The sequence below is a fragment of the Ptychodera flava genome, chromosome 8 (genome assembly GCF_041260155.1).
Source record: "Ptychodera flava strain L36383 chromosome 8, AS_Pfla_20210202, whole genome shotgun sequence".
Classification (NCBI taxonomy): domain Eukaryota; kingdom Metazoa; phylum Hemichordata; class Enteropneusta; family Ptychoderidae; genus Ptychodera; species Ptychodera flava.
Window position 1 is genome coordinate 6,054,664 of NC_091935.1, and position 23,826 is coordinate 6,078,489.

Sequence of the window (23,826 nt, forward strand, 5' to 3'; positions counted from 1 at the left end):
AAAGATATGCCTTGTCACAGCTGATACAAGCACGCTTCCAGCGCTTTTTCGAATATCACAACACTTCCCTTGGTGTACGTTTCCCTCTCCTTTGCAGTGATGTGAATTATGCCTGCATCTATCTGCAGAAATTGATGCGCTTCCACAGCTTTGAAGGTCAGAGCCATAAAGACTTAGACAGAGAGCTGTGGTGACTTCACCACTCTCAGTCATGTCTTGAGTTATCCTTGATAACATGTTGACAGACAGGATTGTGCATTATTCAATTTTTGGCATTTTGCTTGTCCTGCTCTGCCAAACACATATCAATGAAACTTGAAATGACAAAAGAATTCTAATACTTCTTCACTTGTTTTAAACATTCATAATTCACTATTCAGTCAATATTATTTCCATTGCTTTTATTCCACAGGACTTCAAATCCTTTCTGTGTATGACATACATGACCAAAGCTTTTGAGTCTCACATGGCTTCACTCAGGCACACTGATTTCATTCCACGCTATGGTGACAAGAGTTTCATAAATTCAAGGCAAATCAAAAATTATTCATGCATCGGTTCATCCATTGAATTCAAAGAGAACACAAAGTGAGGTACAGTAAATGAGTTCATATGACTAACACAATCTCAGACAAAATTTTTGGCTTTTTAAAAAAGCAAATGAAAATAAATTCAACCAATAATAGAACAGTAATCCATAAAATTTTTATGGAATAATATTTTTTTACCTAAATAAAATTATAGACTGTTAATTTCTACACAGTGTGATTTACAGCTATATGCACAGTGATTTCAAGACTCAGTCAGATTTTGGTGTACAGATTGTTGGACATGATTTCTTGTATGCAAACAGGTTTTCAACAACCCTTTGTCATCAAAAACAACTCTATTATCAGCATTCTTCTCTTACAGTGCAGACCTGAGATAAAAAGAGCACTTTACATTTACTTTTATTTTTCATGCATAACAATACCCATAAAAAAACTATTTATTCACATTGTTGTGGTGTCCTTCGCAACATGACAATCCATTTATTTTGAGAGGGATTGACTCTTTGTTTGAATTTTTGCCTATTTGATGCCAAAATTCTATATTTATTCTCTCATTTCAGAAATAACGGGAGATGACTTTAGCTTGATACATAAAAATGTAATGGACACCCAATATACTTTCACTTTTGTCAATTGCCTATGGTTAAGTCAAGTATTCTATAATTTTATATGTAATTTAGAAAATTTTCATTAAAAATGAGAGAAATTTCCATGTGACAGCAAAACATTGCTGGTGATTTGAGCGCAAAATTTTCCATGTCGTAGAAACCTAAAACTTGTCACTAGGCCCCACATCATCAAAACCTTGACAACGACTTCCTTGACGACTGAAGTCTCCCGAAATAGGCCAACACAAGGAAGCAAGGGATGGCCAGCAAAGCCGTTTCCATGGCTACAGAGCAGGCACCTAATCAAGTTGTGAACAGTGCCATGTTCTTGTGATTGGTGAGTCAATGCTTTATCTGATTATCTCCATACATCTACCCTGTGTGTTGCGTTTGTCATTGATAGTGATTTCATGCAAGAAAAGACAATATTTAAAAATTCACTGCACAGCCGTGATTATCTGAACAAATTCAATGGCACCAGTGTTTGTACCATAATAGAGCCAAAACTTTTAGGCACGTCCACAAAATTATTCTAAATTCATCAATTTTCCTGCAGTCTAATTCTTGTATCATTGTACGGAAAAGGGGCTGAGCTAACAACACTTGTGTCTACCCTACTTTTAAATGACACCCCTCCCTTTTCCCTCTCTTTGATGTTGAGCTCCAAGGAGAAAATGAGAGAACATATTTCAGTATAGGTCACTGGTGATGTTAAAATATCAGGTATGTACCAAAAGAGACCTTGAATACGGTATATGCTTCTCACTTCAATTCTATCTGATGGCACATATGAATGAATTCACACGTAGGTGAAATAAAATACTCATTTCAACAATATTTATTTTGCATTCATTTCCACCTTTTGCTTACTGGTATTCAGATTTTCCAATTTTGAAGTCACTCCAACCTCTTACATAACATCTCCTCGTCTTTTTCTTGTGATATACATTTTCAACCTAATTTATCTGATGTCATCAGATTTTTTTTTATTTATTGGATGATTTTTTTTTTTTTTTTTTTTTGGGGGGGGGGGGGGGTTCAATTGCATACCTCAAGATAGCAAGCTACATTGATGCTTGTCTTTGAGGCAGGACAAAATAAACAGTATGTCATCCTAAATATTAATACATACAATGCTTTCAGAGTTATTTACCTTCTACATATGTTGCCACTTTAAAATACCAACTTGTTTTGGTTTTTTTTGTGTGGCTTTTGTTTTTTCCCATGGACATTAATGTAAGTCATGATATAATTAAGAATGCTAGAAAAACAGCTATTCATACACGAAAAAACGTATTCATGGACAAAACTTTCATTGTTTGTATCAGATTGGCTAAAGTATGTGCAAAACATGTTGAGACAACACTTTCAATATGAAAGGCAGTTTTTCTTGGTGAGTATTTTCTGAAATAAAGATGTACAATAGATGCATCAACATCACACTTTGTCCATTGTTAGCTTGGAAGGACAGTGCTGTAAATATGATTATGCACTGTCCCATTTACATTATGTGTGAAGCTAAATCCCTGCTACATTCCTGTTGACAGGTGAAGAGGCCATGATTCTGAAAGAGATGCAGCTGAAGGCACTAGTTTCCATGCGAAAATAAACTGAAAAACAAACAAACAAAGACAACCACTACCACTGCAGTGTCTTCACCACAGGTATTCTGATGGTTCATTAATTAAGCTGCTGTAAATTTAATTACCTTTTCTTTTGCTTCCTTCGATTTCGATCTGCTTCACTTCAAATCCTTTGAGAAGCTCCTCTAAATTCTGCATGAGGGGAAAAGCGAACAATGAAAGGTACGCATTTAGTGGTAATGATGGTGTATTGTTTTATTGCACAACCGTGGAGGCAAAAAAGAGAAAACTGAGGCGCTGCGGGAATACAAGTTTCCGAACAAAGGCAGTTGGTCTTTTGTTTGGATCGACCATTTTGACAATAAAACTCCGAATGTGAAGGCATTTGGCCAGGAATACCAAAACACGAAGGACTCAACTTGTGAGGTTTTTCGAGTTGGTCACAGAGTGAGAGTATCGCCAGGTGAATGATATCCCCTGATCGCCACCAAGAGAGGCAAAATTAATCCTATTTTGGTGTGTTGTTGTTCACTCAGCTGCGCGAATTCGCATTCAAAAGAGGGTGATCATTGATCACAATGAATAGGACGCAACGCGTGTCTGGCCTCTGGTTTCCCATGGATTGACGGCAGCGATACCGATACAGTAAATAAACTAGATTCTACTCTGCAAGTACATGGGAAACATTCATTCTCTCAATTTACCCCCTGGATGTATTTTGGATACACTAGACATCTGTGGACTAATAAAACGTTTCCTTCAACCCTCCAATGTACGGTGCAACTGCTAGCACTCAACTTTTGTAGTACCGTTCGATGTTTTGTTTTGTTTTTTCCAGTTTGCTTTGCTTATGAAGAGAAAATGCTAGTGCCATACCATTATTTTCATTCGTGCTAATTTTTTTTCAATATATGCAACCATATCTAGTCACACATAATGCAATCTCCCTTAGTATGACCGTTTACAAATTTACAGTCGTGCGCCAAGTTTTGATACTGTTGGCAGTTTCATCGCCGACTGAACAAAGACACCACACACAGTGCAGGGCCGAGAATAAACATGTAGACAACCTACCGGCAACGTATATGATGAAGTTCTGCACTATTTGAATTCGCCTTTGCCAAATAAATTTTGTGGAATTTCTGATATTTGTACTAGGTCCTGTACGAATGCAACTTCGGTGATTCAGATGAGGCTGTCGAAATCGGCATCTTTGCTTACCTCTTTTGAAACATTTGGTGGCAAGTTTTCGATAACAACACGTCGTCGGTTACTAAACTCTTCTTTGGATCGAGACAATAATGCTTTCTTCTCATCTTCTGAGAGGCTTTTATGTATTTCTTCTTCTTGAACATGATTTTTATGTTCATCTGTCCGGTCGATACTTTCAACTCCGTTTTCTTTCATAATCCCGCTTTTTCGCACTAAGTTTCCTACGTTCGGTTTGAGCACTGGCGCAACAGGCGCCGCCATTTTGAACTATATACTCCCGTGGTGCAAAGCGACTCACTTTCTAACCTTTGACCGTATAGTTTCGCCAATCACAGACCACCTGTTAATATATGATTTTGAACATGTTCTGACGATAAAAGAGAAAAACATTGTTTTAAAAGGCCCCATTTAACTGCCGAAAAGAAACATCCTGTTTGATACCTATTCACCCGGGACAAACAATGAAACACCATCAAAGACAACAGAGAAACGGAACTGAATTTTAAAAGAGTGCATAAATTCCTATAGATCGAACATTTCACACAGCGAAGTGACGAACATGTAATTTCCGTACATCATGGTGGGCAAAAGACAATCCCTCGTTGATCATAAGTCTTAATATGTTTTAGTCTTTCTCAAGCCGACAGACTATTGTTTGTAGTTTTCGTTGAAACTTAATATGTAAAAAGCCTATTTACAAAATGAACGAAATGTATATTGTTAAAACTTTTCTTTGTCATTTGGTCTTCCCATTCTAGCACACATAATAAATGTCACGTTCTTAATTCACATAAACTATCTGACGCTACTATCTGTTGCCTACTTCAGCAGGCCGAGGTTATAGATAGGCTACTTGTCATACTTTTCGGTTTTACTTCGGAATTTTCTTGCAACAGTTTTTCTTGCAATATTTTAGCGACATGCCATTCATGCTTTCGGATATTTCTAAAAAGCGAATCTGTGTTCATCTTCGGGAGAGAGGCACTCAGACCTGATAGAGGATACAAGTATACCTTGCTGCAAAGCACAATTAATCTCTATGATTGTTTTCTGTTAAACGGTTAGGGGTCAAACGTTTACATTTTTGGTCAATACTTATTTCGGTTCAAAAAGAGATTTTCTACAAGATAACGGTTCAAAAGAGGCAATGTGGAATCAAAAGTCATACTTGAGTGAAGACAGAAGGTTAAATATTTTCTTGGTAAAAGTCTACACAAAGCGAAAAGGGTTTAAAACTGCGGTGTCTACTTCTCGATACCAAACGGCACTTAATACATGGATGTACAGAGCTGAAGAAAGGGAGTTGGCAAGCTTGAGACCAGTTCTATGTTGTATGTCACTAGGTGGCGCTCGTCCGCGCACTCTGGATTGAAGACAGTTTCCATTGTGCCTAACTGCTGTCTTTGTTACGAACCGACAAGTATTAGGGACGATTCAGAATTTACTTCCAGGGGGGGTGGAGGATTTTCAGGGGGGGCCACCCATTTTTCCCAAGAAAATTTAGGGGGGGCCAGACAAAAATACCACAATCTTTTAGGGGGGGGCCAAGGAAAAAAATCATCAATTCAATATTTGCCCAGAATTTCTGATCTCTACAAAAGAGAACCATAGATGCTACCTGGGTGACAGATAAACTCAACGTGTTTAGTTAAACTCCTTTAGCTGCCAAATTCGGTAATATTCACAGTGGTTTGTTTTATGCATCTACTGCAGTATCTTGTTCTCCTCCCTGAAGCGTCATGAAATGTCCAGTATTTAGCATGTCAACACAAACCATACAGAAAAACAGTCGGGGTTGTTTTTGTTGAAAAGAGATCTCGAATCAAGTCCAGGCTAGAATTCATTTATCAACAATAACAATGGTCATTTATGTTCACACTGGTATGTTTCTAAATACAGCATTGGGTGTTCTATGTAGTGATAGAATAACAAACAAATGCTGATACACAGAGATGAACATTGAACAAATGCTAAAAATTACAGCAATATTCAGCATCATCAGGTTGGGTTTACCTTGTAGCTTGTAAAGCAGTGTAAAGTTGCATGATAAAGAAGTGTTAATTTGTGCAAATGTATGCAAATCACCCGATTTCTTGGCTTCTTTTGCCTCCCAATTTCAAAATTTCCGAAGAATATAACTCCACTCCGACTGGGTCAAATTTTCTGAAATTTCACATTATGTTTTTTAAATGCTATATAACAAAACGACTATCAATTGGTTTTGTTTGGCAATAAAGCTCTTACATTTTTAAAAAGAGGCATTTTGAATAAGAGGCATTTTAATTTTGCTGATCATGATTTTAATCAATTATTAGAGTGTCAGTCTTTAAACCCCTACAATTTTAAAATGAGGATGGATAATGCCAAATAAAATAGTCGTTTTATTCTACATATACTCTCCTTTCAAGTGAAATATTACATTTCAGAAAATACTGTCTAGTTTTTTACTTAAATTAATTTTTATCATTAATACCAAAATTGAGGTTTTTTACCCCAAATATACACCCACTTCATCCTTTGAGTAACTACTGCTACCATACTAAACTTTAGAGTCTCTGCTTTTTGAAAATATATGGTATGAGGGGGTTTCCTTGTCATCTTTGATGAGAAATATTGCTTTGAAAAAAACTGTGTTGGCAACATGCAGCTCCACCTTAATTCAAAACAAAACGACTTGCTACTCTGCCACTTCTTAAAGTAACATGGTCACGTTGGTTCTCTGGGATTTCGTCAGTTCAGTGTCTGTGTCACTATTATATTCAGAACCAACACCATCATCATCACTCTCAATCACTCCATTGACAGAGATTTCCAATTCAGAGTCACTGCTATCTGACTGTGACTCATCTGTGACATAAGTTGTTACATCTTTCCCTGACAGTTTTCTTAAATTGAATGAAGGTTGTGCATGTATATGTGCAGTTATAATTTGAACTTTTTCAGCTTTCAATTTTTTTTGTTTTGGTAATTTATGTTTATCAAGGTATTTATCTAATTCTTTTACGTTTAAATTTTGAAGGTTCCCACTCAAGAGCAACTTTAACCAGTCATAGTCCTCGTATTTTTTATCCTCTCTTCTTTTCTGTTCCTTTTTCTATGTTTCATTCTCATCAATTTTACCCTTTCTAAATTTTTTAAATGTTCTACATAACTTTTTACAGTGCTTACATCTACTATAAACTTTTTTGAAAATAAATTTATGGCCGTCTCATCTTCAAGTTGCTTTTCAGCGAATAGTTTTTTAATGTTGAAAATAAAAATATTATGTATTACTGTCAAAAATATATGGTGAAAAATTTATAAAAGGGTTGATTTTCCAATAATCCTGTAGATCATGTGGCTCTGCATCAATGCTATGGTGTCGGATTGTTGAAATATTGTGTACACAAGAAATTTGCTGTAGTCCAAGAAGTGATCTCAGTGTGTATGAGGCTAGGAGAAATATGGATAGGCTTACACATTGTGTATTGATGCTAATACTTTTGTGTCCCATTCATTCTGATATGTATAATCAAAGATTTCTCAGTGGCGGCTGGCAGAAAAGGCAAAAAAACAAATTAACATGTATTGTTTCATGTCATCTGAAACATGCGCATCATGACTATTTTAAGATTAAAGTTTGTTAAAAAAATTTGAAATATGAATGCTCTGTCAATTTTGAAAAATACTGCTGACAAAATGTGAACTTTGACTGACACAGGGTTATCTGCATTTTAATATGAACATTGGATTGTTAATGGAATGAGCAGAATAACATGTGAATTCATGTTTTTGATAAGGTGTTTTGTTCAAGAAATGATCTAAAATATTCCTCAGCATTGTTGCTTTCCGTGGCAGCTACTTGGTTTTATGACAACCAAATTAGAAAAATAGAGAAAATTAAAAACAAGTTGGCTTTCACCAATTTTCATTCCTAATGTTTAAAACTTTCACCGTGAGTCTGCATTCAGCATCATCAAATGAAAATGTATGCTGAACTTGTGCATGTACATGTACATCTTACTTTCCAGAAATATGTGGATATCTGCAAATGATGTACAATTAAACTTCTAGATATATATCACTTTGCCAATTATCTGCTCCTCTGATTTCCTCTTCACCATTTCTAACTGACATCTTTGCTTGTCTTTGTGTGCATCATATGTATCAGTGAGACATAACGAAAAACGTATTCATATTTAGTAATTAACTTTTCTTCAGAAATTTACAACCAGATATGTTTATTGCTACCCTTTCCAAAAGTGTGCCACTTGCAGTCCCTGCAAATCATTCTTTTTATAGTCACATAACCCTGAAATGATTTGTTATATCATCGATTAAATGTCCACTACAGTTCCTGCAACTTGTTAGACTGGATATGTCTATAGTGTATAAGCATGCATGTATATATTAGGGGGGGGCATGGAAAAAAACACGAAAGATGAGGGGGGGGCCATAGATTTTTTCTATAATTTACTAGGGGGGGGCGTGGAAAAAAATCACCCAGAAAATAGAAAATCCTCCACCCCCCCCTGGAAGTAAATTCTGAATCGTCCCTAACAAGTAAGTATAAGCGACAACAGTTTCCATTGATTGATTGATTGGTTGATTGATTGATTGATTGATTAATTGATTGATTGACTGACTGAGTGATTGATTGATTGATTGATTGATTGATTGATTGATTGATTGATTGATTGATTGATTGACTACTAACTTAGTGACTGACAAAGGTTTGTTACTTACGTTACTCCTCCCCCTTCCCGGAAGAAAAAGAAAGAAAGAAGAAAGAAAGAAAGAAAGAAAGAAAGAAAGAAAGAAAGAAAGAAAGAAAGAAAGAAAGAAAGAAAGAAAGAAAGAAAGAAAGAAAGTAGAAGACATTGTCAGGAGATTCGATCATCAATACCAGTATAACAGACTCGAAGGCAGTGTCATAAGTTTATTTGTCGGGAAAAAGTTTGGATTGCATATCACAAAGATAAAGTAACATTTTATCAAAGAAATTAATGAACTTGACAACTTGTTGACGTCGACACTTTCTTTGTGGTAATATTTGCTTATTTCTAATATCTATCCATATTATGTCGGTTTATCCGATAGCTGTATCACAATTATTACATTTCACGCTCTACCCGACTCAAAAACGTCGAACTTTCAGGTCAGGAGAGTAGACGTAAATACAAGAAGTACGATTCTAAAGTGCGAATTTTTTGCATAATTTTAAAAAAGCAGTTTTGAAACCTGTCAAAAGAATGTAATGTAGCAACAACTTTTAATGAATATTCAGGTATATGGTATAGAGTTATAGCTTTTTGCTCATTCTTGAGCAATCCTACATAATGTGCAGTTTTGAAAACTCTCAAACGAAGTTTGTTTCAATCTTTAGAATTGTGTACATCAGTTTCCATATTCCGACCACATAAAACACAATTTTTTGTGATTTGTATTAGTTGAAACTTACAATGATTAAACATTTCACTGAAATCCCTCAAGATGCGCAGTCGAATCGATATTTGTAATAATCCTTTTGGTTTTTTACCTGTTACTAGGATGATACTGACCTTCCACGTCTTTTGTTGATGAAGGCACACCAATATGAATACGACGTTAGCGAGAACAGATGCCGATGTATTCGCATAAATCTACAAAAACTTCATAAGGCTCAGAAAGCCGTGGTATTCCGCATAAAGGTTTGTTCAAAATGAGACTTTAGTGATTAATTCTATATGCTTTTATTAACGGTATGGAGATTAATATCACGCTAATACAACCATGGCATGAAAATTAACCATATTCTAAATTGCAAGGTAGGCAAAACTTACTTTGATTTTTTTTAGTGACTCACTGATAAGTGTAACCAATGTCAGACTATATTTATGTGACGTGGCACAGGGTCATGTTTTTAGGGTGTTGGTATAGATTGTACATGGTTTGCTTCCTTGCTTGATGAGATTGTTCTGGATGTCGCGAGCTTTTACGGTAGAATTCGCATCGGGGTCAGACTCTAATTTCTCTACAATTCTTTTCTGATCTACCACATGCGAGGGGTCATTTTAAAGCTCTTGGATTAAGAAAGATTTTCACCTTCTTAGTTTTTCAAAAATCGCAAATTTTATTTTTCCCCATAGAATTAAAGGGAAACAGTCGTCGGAACTGCGCCTGTGCGGGTTTCTTGTTTACAAACAATGTATTTCGTGCGCAATATCTAGATGCACCTCATCATCATGGCTGCTACATTTAAATTATACGATGTAGATTATGACAGACATGTTTTAACTTTCATCAATCACCATCGTAGCTTGGGTACAGTGTTTACATTGGCCGTATGGGTCCCATACGACCTTTAAGCGCAGTTCCGACGAATGTATCCCTTTAAGATAAGGTTGGCGGCCGTTTTGAATTTCAAATAGCGGTTAATGGTGGGTAATCTGCGCATGCTTGTTTAGAACCAAACTTTGCACGGAGACCCCTTATTTTCTATTATTGATTTGGTACGAGAATTGTTGAAAATTTTGTTGAGAAAAGTTGAGCAAAAGTTCAAGTTTTTCACTTTCGAGGTGTATACATTCTTAAACAATATTTTTGAACAAAAGGAATGAACTAGTGACCCCTATGAATTGTATCTGAAACATACTTTCTGATGTTGTGTCTACCAATTGTTCTAGGTGTGTACATATTTATATTACACTTTGTCAGCCTGTGTTTTCCATTTGATTTTAAATCGTTTGAAACAATTCGCTGAAGTAAAGCTGAGTCAAAGCCCAACAATTTTTCAATATCATGTCATTCATGTTTTGACGAAAGCTCGTTGTTTTCCCAAAAGCGAATTAGGCATTAATTATTGGCAATCATGTCATTGTGTCCGACAATCATATGTTATGATAATTAGTACATTTATACTTATGAGGGATAGCACAGTACATGTGGCATAGCACAGGGACTTATAACTAAACTAAACTTCACATCGAGAGAGCAAGAGTCTTCTTAACCATGTTTTATCACTTTTTCACAGCATGCCACGTGACTTTCAGCCAATCATGACAATGGAGTGATATGTAAGGAGTAATAACAAACCAAACGGCAGAAGGATCTATTTTCCTTTTCACTTTATAGTTAACAATCCTGTGACTGCTGCCTTCGGACAGAAAGTTCAAAGATAGCACGAGGTTACTCATCCAGGTGGACTAATGTGTTCGAGAATATGATCATATTTCTCAGTAATACACTTAAGGTAATATGCACCTCGAAAGTGAAAGACTTAAACTTTTGCTCTAACTTTCCTCAAGGAATCTTTCAATCATTCTCTTTCAAAATCAAGAAAAAAATAGGGGGTCACCGTGCAAATTTTGGTACTAGAGAACAAATTGCCCAAGATTTACCGATATTAGAAGTTCAAAATAGCCGCCATCCCTGTGTTAACTCTATGGAGAAAAATCAAAATTTTTGAATTTCGAAAAACTAAGCCGGTGAAAAGTTTTCTTTCACCAAGAGCTTTAAAATGAGCTCCCACATGTGGTATATCAGAAGAGAACTGTAAAAGTTTGAGAGTCCGAATGTCTGTCCCCGAGGTGCTTTTCACCTTAATTGCATGAAAATAGAGCCAGGTATTTAACCATTGGCCTATTCATTAGAATTCATAGTCTCTTTACCTCACATTTAATATAATTTCAATATGTTTCACTCATCTTACTTTTCTTAGGATTAGTTTTTGTGTTCTTTATCATATCACAGGAAAAACCGTTTTCAAATAATAAAGACAATATGTTGTGATTTACAACTGTTTTACTGCTTAAGGTCAATGTACACAGATATTGAATTTCATCGTGTTAAAGATGATTTTAAATGCCTTCGATAAATGTAAAAGTCAATTGGATCCAGAATGGAATCACGATTATCTCTAGATTGCTGTGATTCAATGCTCGCCTGGTAGAACTGTCCGATAATTTCGAGAGCGTCATCAGACGACAAGCACATCATGCCTTGAAGTCATTTTATGGTGGGTGTTCTGAATTAACTCCATCACTTTCGGCCGGGCAAATTGATATTCTCCATCTTTCATTTCTTACTGATATTCGCTGTCCGCTTCTCCAGTGGTTGGAATATACTTGGCCGGTAGATGAGAATGTTTAGGTAGAATATTTTGCTACACAAACTTACAATTTTTTCTTCAAACTGTATTAAACTTATTAAATGCGACCAGTTTTAATCCGCGAAGTTTTAATCAGTGACGACTGTTCTGATGAGCACCAGGCATGGAATATCATGGCTATACTGAGTATACTTTCACTGACAAGTCTTTTGGAGTAACTCTAAAGCTCACTCTTGCGTTTCGGATTATTGTAGTGGGTTTCTTCCAATTCCCGGATGTAAACTATACCTCAAAGGTTATCACTGCAGCAGAGAAGTCAATCGAAAGTTCAAATGTCGAAAGGTGGAGTTTTGAAAACTTATCCGACGTGTGTGATAATAATTATACGTACTATATTGGATGTTCGCGCCCTCTCCTTAAGCTTGACGTCGGAGTTACTGTGATTTACAAATACGTTGTAAATTTCATAGCCATCCTGAGAGATTCCAGTGTTTTCCGGTCGAAACCATGAGGACTGAACTCACTTCTATTGTTTTCGTCTTGTCCATATCTGTCACCATTTGCCAAGGTACGTATGTAAACTGTCTTCGTATAGCTCTGGTTTAGTTTCCTACCAATCTTAACATCAGTGATGTGAATGCGGTAGAAGTTACCATTGCTCGGGGAACCGAGGGAGTTTATATTCCACTTCTGACGGTGCCACTTTGGCGAGCCACGATGAAGTGGCTATGAAGTAGTTCATAGGATACTTTCTCAGTTGATGTAGATGTTAAAACTGTGCGTTTCACGATGCCATGCCCTGCAGTACGTATTAGTGTCAACAGTTGCAAAGGCCTTACTCATGCTTGAAATATGAAACATTTATAAATATGGTGAAAAATTTACGTTACACCCATTTAGAACCTGATGTCATGTGAATATGATGTGCTCCTATTTTATACAATGCAATACTTATGAATGAAAAACTCATTTTTCTACAGAATGATAGGTATTGGTGTTTTGGTCAAAAGTTTTGCTGTAGTCAAACACAGGGGTCACAAATCTAATTTTTATCGACATTTCCTTGGTCGTAGAATCTTCAAGAGGCGAAACAGGGTGATTAGTCAAAACCGCAGTGCAAATATGCATGCCCTTCCAAGGGTAAAACGACCTACAAAGTGCAAACTACCAGCATTAAGTATGTTGTAGAAAATTTTCATTGTCAGCTTTAGAAATAATAACACTTCATTCAATTCCCTTCAATCTTCGTACAAAACAATAAATCGTGATATGCTCCTTTAGCGATGACAATATCAAACATGGTTGCCAGGCGACAATTTTGTTACAATTCTTTTCATATTTGAGGCTTTCCATAGGACAACTGCCAACGATTTGCATTCAAAACATAATACAAAGACAATTAACTACATATCTACTTTGATTTACTCTGCAAAACGATCCAACGAGATCGCCAGGTGTAATAAACGTTTTATGTTTGGAGCTATTCTTGAGTTGTTTTTCAGCATATATTCGTTATAAAGTTTGCAGCTGAATGATGAACCGTAACGCATATATACAAATCACTTCAATTTTGTTGTCCAGCACAGCGCTTCAGACCAGAGAAAGTGTAAAATTATTACATTCGGCGTACAGACACTACTTTGGAAGCTCTTCGAAAAACAAAAGTAGTCCCAAACGGTCCGACTGTTTTCATTCGGAGGACACGTCAACTCCTAACTTATTCTGGGAGATCATTTATCGATTGTGTTCTAAATTTGAATACCAATTAGCATACTTAATCTTCAAGCTGTAAAAATTGATTTTAAAAATTTTGCAACAGGGGCTCGAAGTAGATCTTTTAAGATTACTTTTGGACACCCCACAGTGTACATTTCCACGACGTTTTCGTTCAATTTAGAAGGCGTGGCAATCCATATTTCTGCACCTTTTGGCGGTAATTTGTACGTATACTTCAAAGCCTCATCGTCTGTCTATTGTTAGCTTATTTATTCACGAGTAATGAATAATTGATTTAAAAATTGACTTGTGTTAATGACGCCTGTTCGATCTAGCTGCAGCTATCTACTGCGTCCCCAATGGTAAAATGCGATTTGAATGTAGTTTAATTGTATTTTTCATGGTCGCCGTGGCTATATGTCAAGGTAAGTAAATGTTAGGGCTCTTGCTTGATAACCATGCAATTCAGAGTATGAGACCGTCGCAAGATTTTAGACTACATTTTAGACTACAGGCGTAATGATGATGCGGATGTTGTTGAAGAGAATTGACAGAGTTAACTCAGCCCTGCCATGTTCGTCGGTTTAAGGAGGTTTTAATCAAAGTCCCTCCACCCACTTTGTTTTAATGTGACGGTTTCATCGTCTCATAAAGGTTAAGTAACTTCCTTTAAAGGGACTGGTCTGTTTTTTTCGGCCGGGGGTGGTGGATTTGGGGCGGGCATCAAAAAGTGGCTGAACACCCTCCCCGCCCATGAAAATAACAAAAAGTTGACAACACCCTCCCCGCCTATGGAAAAAACAAAAAGTTGACGCCATCCCAACTTTCGAATACAGGGTGACCCCTCTATATATATATATATATATATATATATATATATATATATATATATATATATATATATATATATATATATATATATATATATATATATATATATATATATATGTATACATATATATATATATATATATATATATATGTATGTATGTATGTATGTATGTATGTATGTATGTATGTATGTATGTATGTATGTATGTATATATACACACACACACACACACACATATATATATATATATATATATATATATATATATATATATATATATATATATATATATATATATATATATATATATATAAGAGCAGTTCTAATGCTACTGCAGAGCACTTGAATCATGGGAAAAATTAAAATGATGTTGCTACTTTGGTTTTAAATCTACCTTGTTTTTCAAAATTTTATGACATTCTTTAGTAAACATTTCTTGGTCGAGAGTCATAATGGATAAATTTAGATACTCTAATCTTAGTTAAAGGATAGAGAATGAAGAATGGTTTTATCGATGCCCATCATTCCTATTTTGGCTTGACTGTCACCCAGGCGGTTTTTAGGAGAACTTATCTCAGCCCACCATCCTTTTTCCCTCACGGCTTTCATCTTTCCTTTCTTCTTTCACTAACTTGCTGAACTGTTGCATGATCATGTTCTTTGTTTCTGGCAGCTTAAAGTGTAATAAATTAGGATTGCCCACCACAGTAATGCTGCCAGGCACCACAACACAATTGATTTGGAAATAGGGGGGGGAGGTGTCACCAAGTTTTTAAAGGTTAGGCAAGAAGTTCCAAGACGATGTATGGAGAGGGCACGGTGGCCATGACAGTGAACTTCACGTGATGTTGGGATAGCTGGCGTGACTCACTTTCTTATTCTACCCAAACAGCCGACAAGCGATATGAGGTAAACCCTGACTGCCAGACATGGCGCGGCGCTAGCTCGATGTGCGGGAAGAGAGGTGGCAGGTTAGCGTCCATACCAGATGACGTCACACACTCCCAGTTGGTCTCGTTAATAACCGAACGAGGCTTCGGCCACATCGATTTTTGGTTCGATGCCCATGATATCTCAGCGGAGGGTGATTGGTCGTTGTTCGACGGGACACGAATGTCGTATCACAATTGGGCGGAAGGGGAACCGAACAATTACGGTGACGGAAGATGTGGCGGTAACCAGGACTGTGCAAAACTCTGGTACAGTACTAGTACTTCGTCAAACTCAACGGGAAGGGGGAATAATTTCGATTTTCATAATCGTTTCCTTATAGCATAAAATTCATTTTCGGAAACCTATTACGCCAAATATATAACCGCAAATATCAAGTGCAGACTAAACCGGATCATATTCTCGCTTTTCTCTATTTAATGTCTGCTGGTAATCCCTGTTATCATTGAACTTGTCAATTCTTTGACCGAAAACAGTCTTTTAAGAGCATTCATCAGCAACACAACCGACAGACAACTCCTTCATTTTTAATTTGCTCAAGAACAATGATTTGGCCGAAAGAGACTCGTTCAATGTAAAGTCCAGTGGAGTTTTAGTCCAACTTGAAGACGTTAAAATAGAGCGTTTAGGTTAAGTAGTTTTTCATTAACGTATCGGAAATTTGTCATAGTAACAAAACTGAAATACGGCTTCGGAAACGACTCACAGTGGCCGGATCATTTTTGAAGGATGCAAAGTAACCGATTTGCCGAAATATGCTTCCTGAATAATCCTAAAGGTGTTTGATGAAATTACCATATTCTTTAGGTCTAAAAGAGATAATTTTCTGTGGGACGACGAGAGCTGCTGCCAAGAGAACGGATACATTTGCGAATACACAGGTGAGACAAATTTTCCGTTGTTACTAATTTTCGAACTTTTATTTTAGGTAACACCGGCCATAGAATTAAATGCCGAAATCAACCATGTTCGCTTCATTGTTTGAGTGGACTTTTTATATCAAAATTGTTCTGTCCGATCGACTTCGAAGGCTTTTTTTGGGTTATTTTGGACAGATGAAGGAATGAATTCTACATCGATGCCTCCCACAGTGACGTCATTAGAAGTTAGCAAGTCCGTTTCCCAGGAAGGAAAGACGACATTCTCCAAGCAGCAAACATCTTCATCAACCCTTAGCGGAAATCGGAGAACGGGGAAACCAGAAGCTGCAAAGAATACGCAACCAGAGAGCAATTTGGAAACTTCTTTCATTGGTAAATGACAATTAAATTTATCGAAATATCTCTTTTATCACTATAGAATACTTTTGGTGAGGAAAGAGTGATGGAACCATCGAATTTATGAATTCTGTGAAGCTGCACGAACGACTAAAATAAAATTGCCTTTTTTCTGTTCATTCAACAAGAGAGGGCAGTGGTCCTATTATTGGCGCTATCTGTGATAAATTTCATCGTACTAGTCGTTGTGGTTATGGTCGTCTACCAGTTTGTCTGGAAGAAAGTGTGAGTACTCACAAGTCACTCATGTTTTTAAGTTTATAAACTCTAAATCTGCATCTATATAAACTCACCCAGTATCCTCCAGTAGTGAAATGCAACAAAGGCAAGTACAGCACTGCAAGGAAATACAAGGACAGTTTGAAGCCAGACATGGTGTGTGTAGCAACTGTGTCATATGTACCAGTATCTATGTTTGATGACAGGCAGTTGTAAAGCAGTGAATACATGACCTTAAAATAGCACGATTTGGCGATACTTTTTACACCACTCACATGTAAATGTTTTTGTATAACCCCCATTTTGATATCACTTTTTGCATAACTCCCCTTCCTTTCCACCATTTTTCGAGAAACATCCCCTCAAATTCTTCTGACCCCTGCCGTAAGTAATGACGGCTCCCTAAATACAAAATGTCCTGTTTTTTTCTCTTAGCAACCGATGCATAATCAGTGAGCCTCGTTATCAAGATCTGGTGAATCAGCACAGCATGAGTGAAATTAAATTAACACGGATACGAAATGACATCAGAGAAAGTTCTGCCGAGGACAGATGGAGCTGATACGCAAGATTTGCCAACGTTTTTATCCCACCTGACGGGATGGAAACATAGCGTACTTGCAATTCTCTCATATGCAAATACCTGATAAGCATGCAGCTATTTTGTGATCATATTTGATACGTGAGCTTTTCATTCTGTAGGTCACATTTTTTTAATTTTTGCACAATGACCCAAAATAATCAAGCGTATCACTAGTTGGCACAATATTACACGTATTATTAGATTATAAAAATGTATTGCTTAACTTTAGTATTATGTTTTGCAGTAACTGAACATGTAGGTCTGCATTGGAATATTAATATGAATTTAAAGAGCCAACATAAAGACGATCAGAGAAGCACTTTAGGAAGAAAATCACATCATAAAAATATCTGGGAAATACTATTCTATTGTCTTATCGTCTTAGAGGTAGTAAACTCAAAGACCTAAACCTTTGCACAAACTTTCCTGAATGAAAATTTCAACCATACTCTCACCAAATCAAGAATAAAGATATTAAAGGGGTCGCCGTGCAACGGTTGGTACTGGAAAATCAAGTTACCTGACATCTACCGCTATTTAACATTAAAATGGCCTCCATCCCTGTATAAACCCCATGAAGACAAATTATCGAAAAATTAAGAAGGTGAAAAGTTTTCTTAATCCAAAAAACTGCAAATGAGACTCCGCAAGCGGTAGACCAGACAAGTATTGAAAATTTTGAGAGTCCGAATATCTATCCCAATACGCATTTGACATTAATCTGAATAACCCTCGTGAGACATTCGTATGAAACTACAAAAAAATGTTGCCAAAGAATGATCACAACGTCCCATATAATGTTAACACAAAGTTACTGAGCATACCATAGGTAACATGAACTTGAATAACAACATCCCCTTACAACCTGAACACCAAATTTCAAACCAACTGAACGAGGTTTTTTCTGCAGGTCTTACCCACAAAGACACCGTAAAGTAAGATGTCATTTTTACACAATCTGTTTTGAGCAAATTTTATTTCTGATCAATATTTAGAATAAGATACGCTGTTGAATGTCATTAAAAGTTCATTTGACAGTTTTTCAACGACAACCAATTAACTTTCTGATTTCCCCACTTTCTATGAAATGTGCGACATTAAACAAAACATGATATAACGTTTTTTGTCAACTTTACTGAAAATGGTTTGTAGATTTGGAATAGACTTCGAGCAAGAAAAGACAAGACTTGAGAAGTATATTTTGCGGCCTCTAATTTTGCGTAAAATGACAAATTCAGCGTTATTTATGACGCGTTATATGACGTTCTTTAAAAGGAAACTTATTCCGCCGACCTAAAGCAAATGTATTTTCAGGGAGTTTGTGGTACTGCATTTGTTATTTATTACAAATAAAAAAAAAGAATATGTAAATTAACTTCTGTTCCTGATTTCATTTCAACAGATTTACAAACTGGACATTGTGAACTTTAATGATTAATGGAATAAAGTTCAGAGGTAAGGGAACGAGCAAAATTAGCGGCGAGGACAAGAAGAGGAAATATTTGATCAATTTATTTTTGCAGCCCCAACAACGTTAGCCAAAATTTTCAGGACAGCCCCCCCCCCCGTGGCAAGAAAGAGTTTTAGGCCCATCCCCTCCAAAAACAAAGTAGTAGCTCCTGCAAGCATGATGTGTAAATTTATCTCTCTCTCTCTCTCTCTCTCTCTCTCTCTCTCTCTCTCTCTCTCTCTCTCTCTCTGAATTTTCTCGCCCCCTGAAATTGTTCAGGCCCCCTAAAACCCGGTTGTTTTGTGCCCCCTTTCTCGTAAGCTCCCTGCATTGTGCTCGCTACCTGCATTGAGTGTGGTAGGCCTAAAACGTCCACAACACGGACATGGCACAGTTTCATCGAATTTAGCAACAGCGACTGTGAACTGTGTAAATGATACTTTTCCAAATTCACCATGTTGTGTACAGTGGTAAGGCTGCGTTCACAAATAATGGTGGGAGGGGGCCTGGAGAAATTCAGAAGGGTAGTAGAGGGGGAACTTGAAAGTTTTGCTCTGTGTATAAGGGAGGGACTTGAAAATATTTTGGTTTCCTGTCATTTTTTGTATTTTCAGATTCCAGTATATTGACATTTCGATGTATACAAGATGCAACTGACAGCAATATAAGAGTAAATGGCGTTAAATATGATAATGTTATAATTTGATTATCCTGTAATATCGCCGTCTTTATATTTGTTCCAAGATAACACTAGGTGGCGCTCGTCCTCGTGGAAGAAAAGTATTCACCATCTGTCGTTGATATTCCTATGCCTAACAGTTTATCTTGCTGTAGGGTCTGAAGGGTGCGTTATAAAAGTGTGTCTATGAGGTTGAGCCCATTGCACAAGATTTCAAAGGTGACTCCACCATCAGATTTCCACACTACAGGTGACGTAACAGTTTGACCTAGATCACTTCAAGGGCGCATGAGGTGTCTAATGTGGTATGCACATAAAACGTTTTACGGAGTCTGGTTTCCTGTCCCCCTCATCTTCGCCTGCCAGGGTCTCTTGTCCGGGCAGCTGGATGTAAGAACCTGTGCGAGCGGATGATGCTGCCCGCTTTCTACCGCACAGCGCCGCCAGCGGTAGAAAGGGGCGGCAGGGAACTGGACGTTAGACTACGTTTTACATTGCTGTACAGTGAACTATTCGAGCACCTGTTCTCTACTTTAAACAAATAGAAATGTCGCCATATCGTTTTATTTGTCTACAGACTTAAGAATATGGTGTGTTTTTTTACTGTGAAAGTCCTTGTGTTGCGCGATAGGCACGTTGTTAAAGTTGACGGTCATTGTAAATGTATGCAATCAAAACTGTTGTGAGTGACTTAAATTGCCCGATTTAACGAATACTGAATGGATTCTGAAAGAGATTGTTAGGTCTGCCTTCCGTTTGCATTCTCTAAAATAGGAAATTGACCGACCATTGCGTTCAAAAGTAAGCCTTTAAGGTAGAATGCGCCTCAGGGACAGATATTCGGTCTCTCAAATTTTTACAATACTTTTCTGATCTACCACTTGTGGTGGCTCATCTTTTGTGGTACGAAAGACTTTACCCGTCTTAGTTTTTCGAAAAACGAAAAAAATACTCCCTAAAGTTAACGCATGGATGGCAGCCATATTGAATTTCAAATGTCCGTCTAAGGTAATTTGTCTCTCTAGTACCAAACTTTACAAGGTGACCCCGAATTTTTATTCTTGAGTTGGCAAGAGAATGGTTGAAAGTTTCACCTAGGTAGGATTGAGCAAAATTTAAGTTTTTCGCTTTCAAGGAGCATATACTACCTTAAATCATGTTTGATTGCTCGATAAATAATTGCAAACAGTGTAGAACAATACAAGTGCAAAGGTGAGACTCATAAAGGTTCAAGAAATCATTGAACTGCAACGTACCATCATTGTTAGAGGTTCTACTTTTCCGAGTTTTGACATTAAAGCCCCACTAGCTGTAACTCTTGAAATTTGTTGACCTCAAATTATCTTCCTATTCTGTCCTGGTTTTTCTCTGAATTCTACCCGCTGAAGGGATATGGGCTTTTACTGCATTAGGAGACCATTCCTTTGTGAAACATTTGACAAGGGAATTCAAATTTTAACAGTCAAACATTTGTAATATTACAAAGGAAACAGAACATACAATGTCACAGTTGAAAACATTCACCCCGTGCATTACATTGGACTACTCCGTGCAGTTTATGTGAAGCTTTCAGTGCAGATATGCACAGGATCGACGGTTTTTGCTTTTTCACATGGGGCTGCGATTTAATGTTTGGGCAAACATTTACTATAATCGCAGTATAATCTTTATCTTGTTCAAAACTGCATGTACATTCCAAGCTGGTAGTTAATAATAAGTGTATACACACCTAGATTAGTATATTTCCAGAAACACATTTAAGTTTGAAAATAAAATCATAAAAAATAATGCTAAAAGATACAGTTAGCAGGGTTTTCATTTCACATTTTTTCAGACCAATGTGTGCATGGGTAATAATGTCACTGGAAACTCAATAGAGTTAAGTATGTTGATGTTTGGTATATAACATAACGTACAAAGACATGTATGGGCCTCTTACTGATCTTCCAAATTTCCTTTGAATGATCATTCTACACATTTGGAGTCGTTGAAGATATTGTAACATAAGGTCGGTTCACTGAATGTTTCTAGGTAAAAATGTCCCATGCAAGCTTTTTAGTCTGAGAACAGCTCCCTCAGCGGTGCAATTCAAAAAGTAGACCGAAGTTACTCTCTCTTTTTCTTGCTGTTTATCCATCAAATATACCGCTGATCGCATAAAATCACGCTTTCAGTCACACATCATGACAGCAGTGAGCAAATTTTAAGAAGATACAACTGAAGTCTTCGTTTGATTTTGAAATGAACTTCTTCAACAACTGTTGTAAAAATGAACTTGTGTCTGTGACGGAATGTATCACTTCTCGACGTAAAGCGACGACAAAATAAGAACAATTTGGTTTTTGGTAGCGCCCTCAGATAAAACACTATTTCCTGAATTCAAGCTTCTTTGAGAAATGAGAACGTTATCGATTTGAATTCAATGAAATGTCTGTTCGCCGTTCATTACTGCAACTCTCTCAACATTTTGTTCATAAAGTCGATATAGTACCAAACTGCCGGTACCGTGTTTGTAACTTTTGACAAAATGTTTTCATCATTTTTGAGGCAGAAAACTAGCGCATTCCGTTATTTTTGTTCCTTTAACGCGATTGGAACTAATTTTGGAGAATTGGATCTTCATATTTTTCAAATTTCTCAAAAGTGTTAGGTGCCCGATAGGCTGAATGTTGCAATATTACAAGTGTATTACTCATAAAAACAAGTGTTTAACTTAAAAAGAAAAGCAGATGAGCTTACATTTGCTGATTAAACCGACATTACTTCACCATCCAATTATCCAAAATTTGTTCAAATCGTGTTCTTTGTTATGTTGGAATACTGCGTATTCACCTCGCAAACACACACAACGCCTTGTGTTCAATTTGCACTGGTATTGTTGACGAATCAATCCAAATATGGACTTGAATTTACTGGCCAGCAATGACAAGGGTCATTACATTAATTGTGACGTGATTTTGGTAGCAGAACAAAAACACTCATTTTGTAAACAGAACAAAGGTATTTTAAAATACATCGAAACTTTCTATTAATCGAGCTTTAATCGTTTTAAGCTTGAGTGCGCCCATTCATAGTTTAAGGATATCTGTAAGAATTGGCTGCTTCTATTAAACCCATGCAGGGCATAAAAAAAATTGTACGAAGTGACCTTCAATGAAGATTGTCTGGGATTGCAAGAATTAAGATAGTTCGCGCCTCGAAACCGAAATGCTAAAACTTTAGCTCAAACTTTCTTCATTAAAGGGACATAAGCTGTAACTCGTGGCAAGTTTTTCAGTATTCTGCTTCTGTATATCAACTACCGTGTCTGACCCTGATCCGTTTGTCATGCTGAAATTTCGAGTATTCTTTTTTGTCAACACAGCTTGTATGTGTGTAGTGATCATTGTTTATTGTTTAAAATGAATTCTAGTCCGGACTTGAATACAATTTTCAACAATAACAATGTAGATTATACTCACATAGGTTGTGTTGATATGCTAAATATTTCGCATTAAATTACAGTTAAGGGGTTCAATGCAGAAAGTGTAGGGAAACCACAAAACAAAAGTCCTGAAAAAATAGCAAAAAGATGCAGCCTATGGAGCTTTAAACCAGTCTCTTTCATAATCAGGAATAAACAAGGGGTCACATCACAAATGCTGGTACTATGGAAACGAATTACTGATAAGTTTATAAGTTTATTTGACATGACATTCAAAATTGCCGCCATACCTGTGTTAACTCCGAATGGGAAATGAAAATTTTCGATTTTCACAAAAAATGCATGCCCGTGGAAACTTTAGTTTTCCATAATCTTCAAAATGAGCGCCCTCAAATGGTAGGCCAACGTTTGACAGTCCTAGTATCTGTCCCCCAGGCGCATTCTACCTTAAACCAGACCACTGGGACCAGAACCTAGCACAGTTCAAAAACGCATGTCTTTGTTATTTCAGGATGGCTGAACATATCCTGAGGATAACAATGCAACAACAAAATAAACTTGAACATTAGATAGTCAATATGGGATGCCAATAATGAAAATTTACGTGCTTTCAATTAAACAAATATTACCCTATGTACGAGTCTGTATATATGCATGTGATAGCGGAGATACG

The 23,826-nt window shown here is 36.8% G+C and overlaps 2 protein-coding genes across 4 annotated transcripts in view; one reads left to right on the forward strand and one right to left on the reverse strand.

Moving 5' to 3' along the window:
• LOC139138288 (ribonucleoprotein PTB-binding 1-like) overlaps window positions 1-4,243 on the reverse strand; it is a 56,061-nt gene extending 51,818 nt beyond the window's left edge. The window contains exons 1-2 of one of the 2 annotated variants that reach the window (XM_070706600.1): window positions 3,964-4,243; window positions 2,868-2,934 (exon numbers count right to left, since the gene is read on the reverse strand). In XM_070706600.1, the coding sequence (XP_070562701.1) occupies window positions 2,868-2,934; window positions 3,964-4,215 (319 nt within the window). In that variant the 5' untranslated portion in view covers window positions 4,216-4,243. The remainder of the gene's footprint in view (window positions 1-2,867; window positions 2,935-3,963) is intronic. The other variant, XM_070706601.1, reaches the window with a different exon arrangement.
• An 8,139-nt stretch (window positions 4,244-12,382) lies between these two features.
• On the forward strand, window positions 12,383-18,975 carry LOC139138289 (uncharacterized). Of its 2 annotated transcripts, none has more exons than XM_070706602.1 (6): window positions 12,383-12,590; window positions 15,463-15,769; window positions 16,329-16,402; window positions 16,577-16,774; window positions 16,927-17,023; window positions 17,453-18,975. In XM_070706602.1, the coding sequence occupies exons 1-6, from the start codon at window positions 12,530-12,532 to the stop codon at window positions 17,577-17,579; spliced, it is 864 nt and encodes a 287-aa protein (XP_070562703.1). In that variant the 5' UTR covers window positions 12,383-12,529; the 3' UTR covers window positions 17,580-18,975. The 2 variants fall into 2 exon arrangements, with proteins under 2 accessions (XP_070562703.1, XP_070562704.1); XM_070706603.1 differs by lacking the exon at window positions 12,383-12,590 and adding an exon at window positions 14,045-14,163.
• Window positions 18,976-23,826: the final 4,851 nt, after the last annotated feature.

What these genes read in the sequence shown, in the direction of transcription:
- LOC139138289 (XM_070706602.1), top strand. Translation starts at nt 12,530, where the DNA reads ATGAGGACTGAACTCACTTCTATTGTTTTCGTCTTGTCCATATCTGTC. An exon ending in CAGGACTGTGCAAAACTCTG is followed by an intron (nt 15,770 to 16,328) that starts GTACAGTACTAG and finishes CATATTCTTTAG; the next exon opens with GTCTAAAAGAGATAATTTTC. An exon ending in ATACATTTGCGAATACACAG is followed by an intron (nt 16,403 to 16,576) that starts GTGAGACAAATT and finishes TATTTTGGACAG; the next exon opens with ATGAAGGAATGAATTCTACA.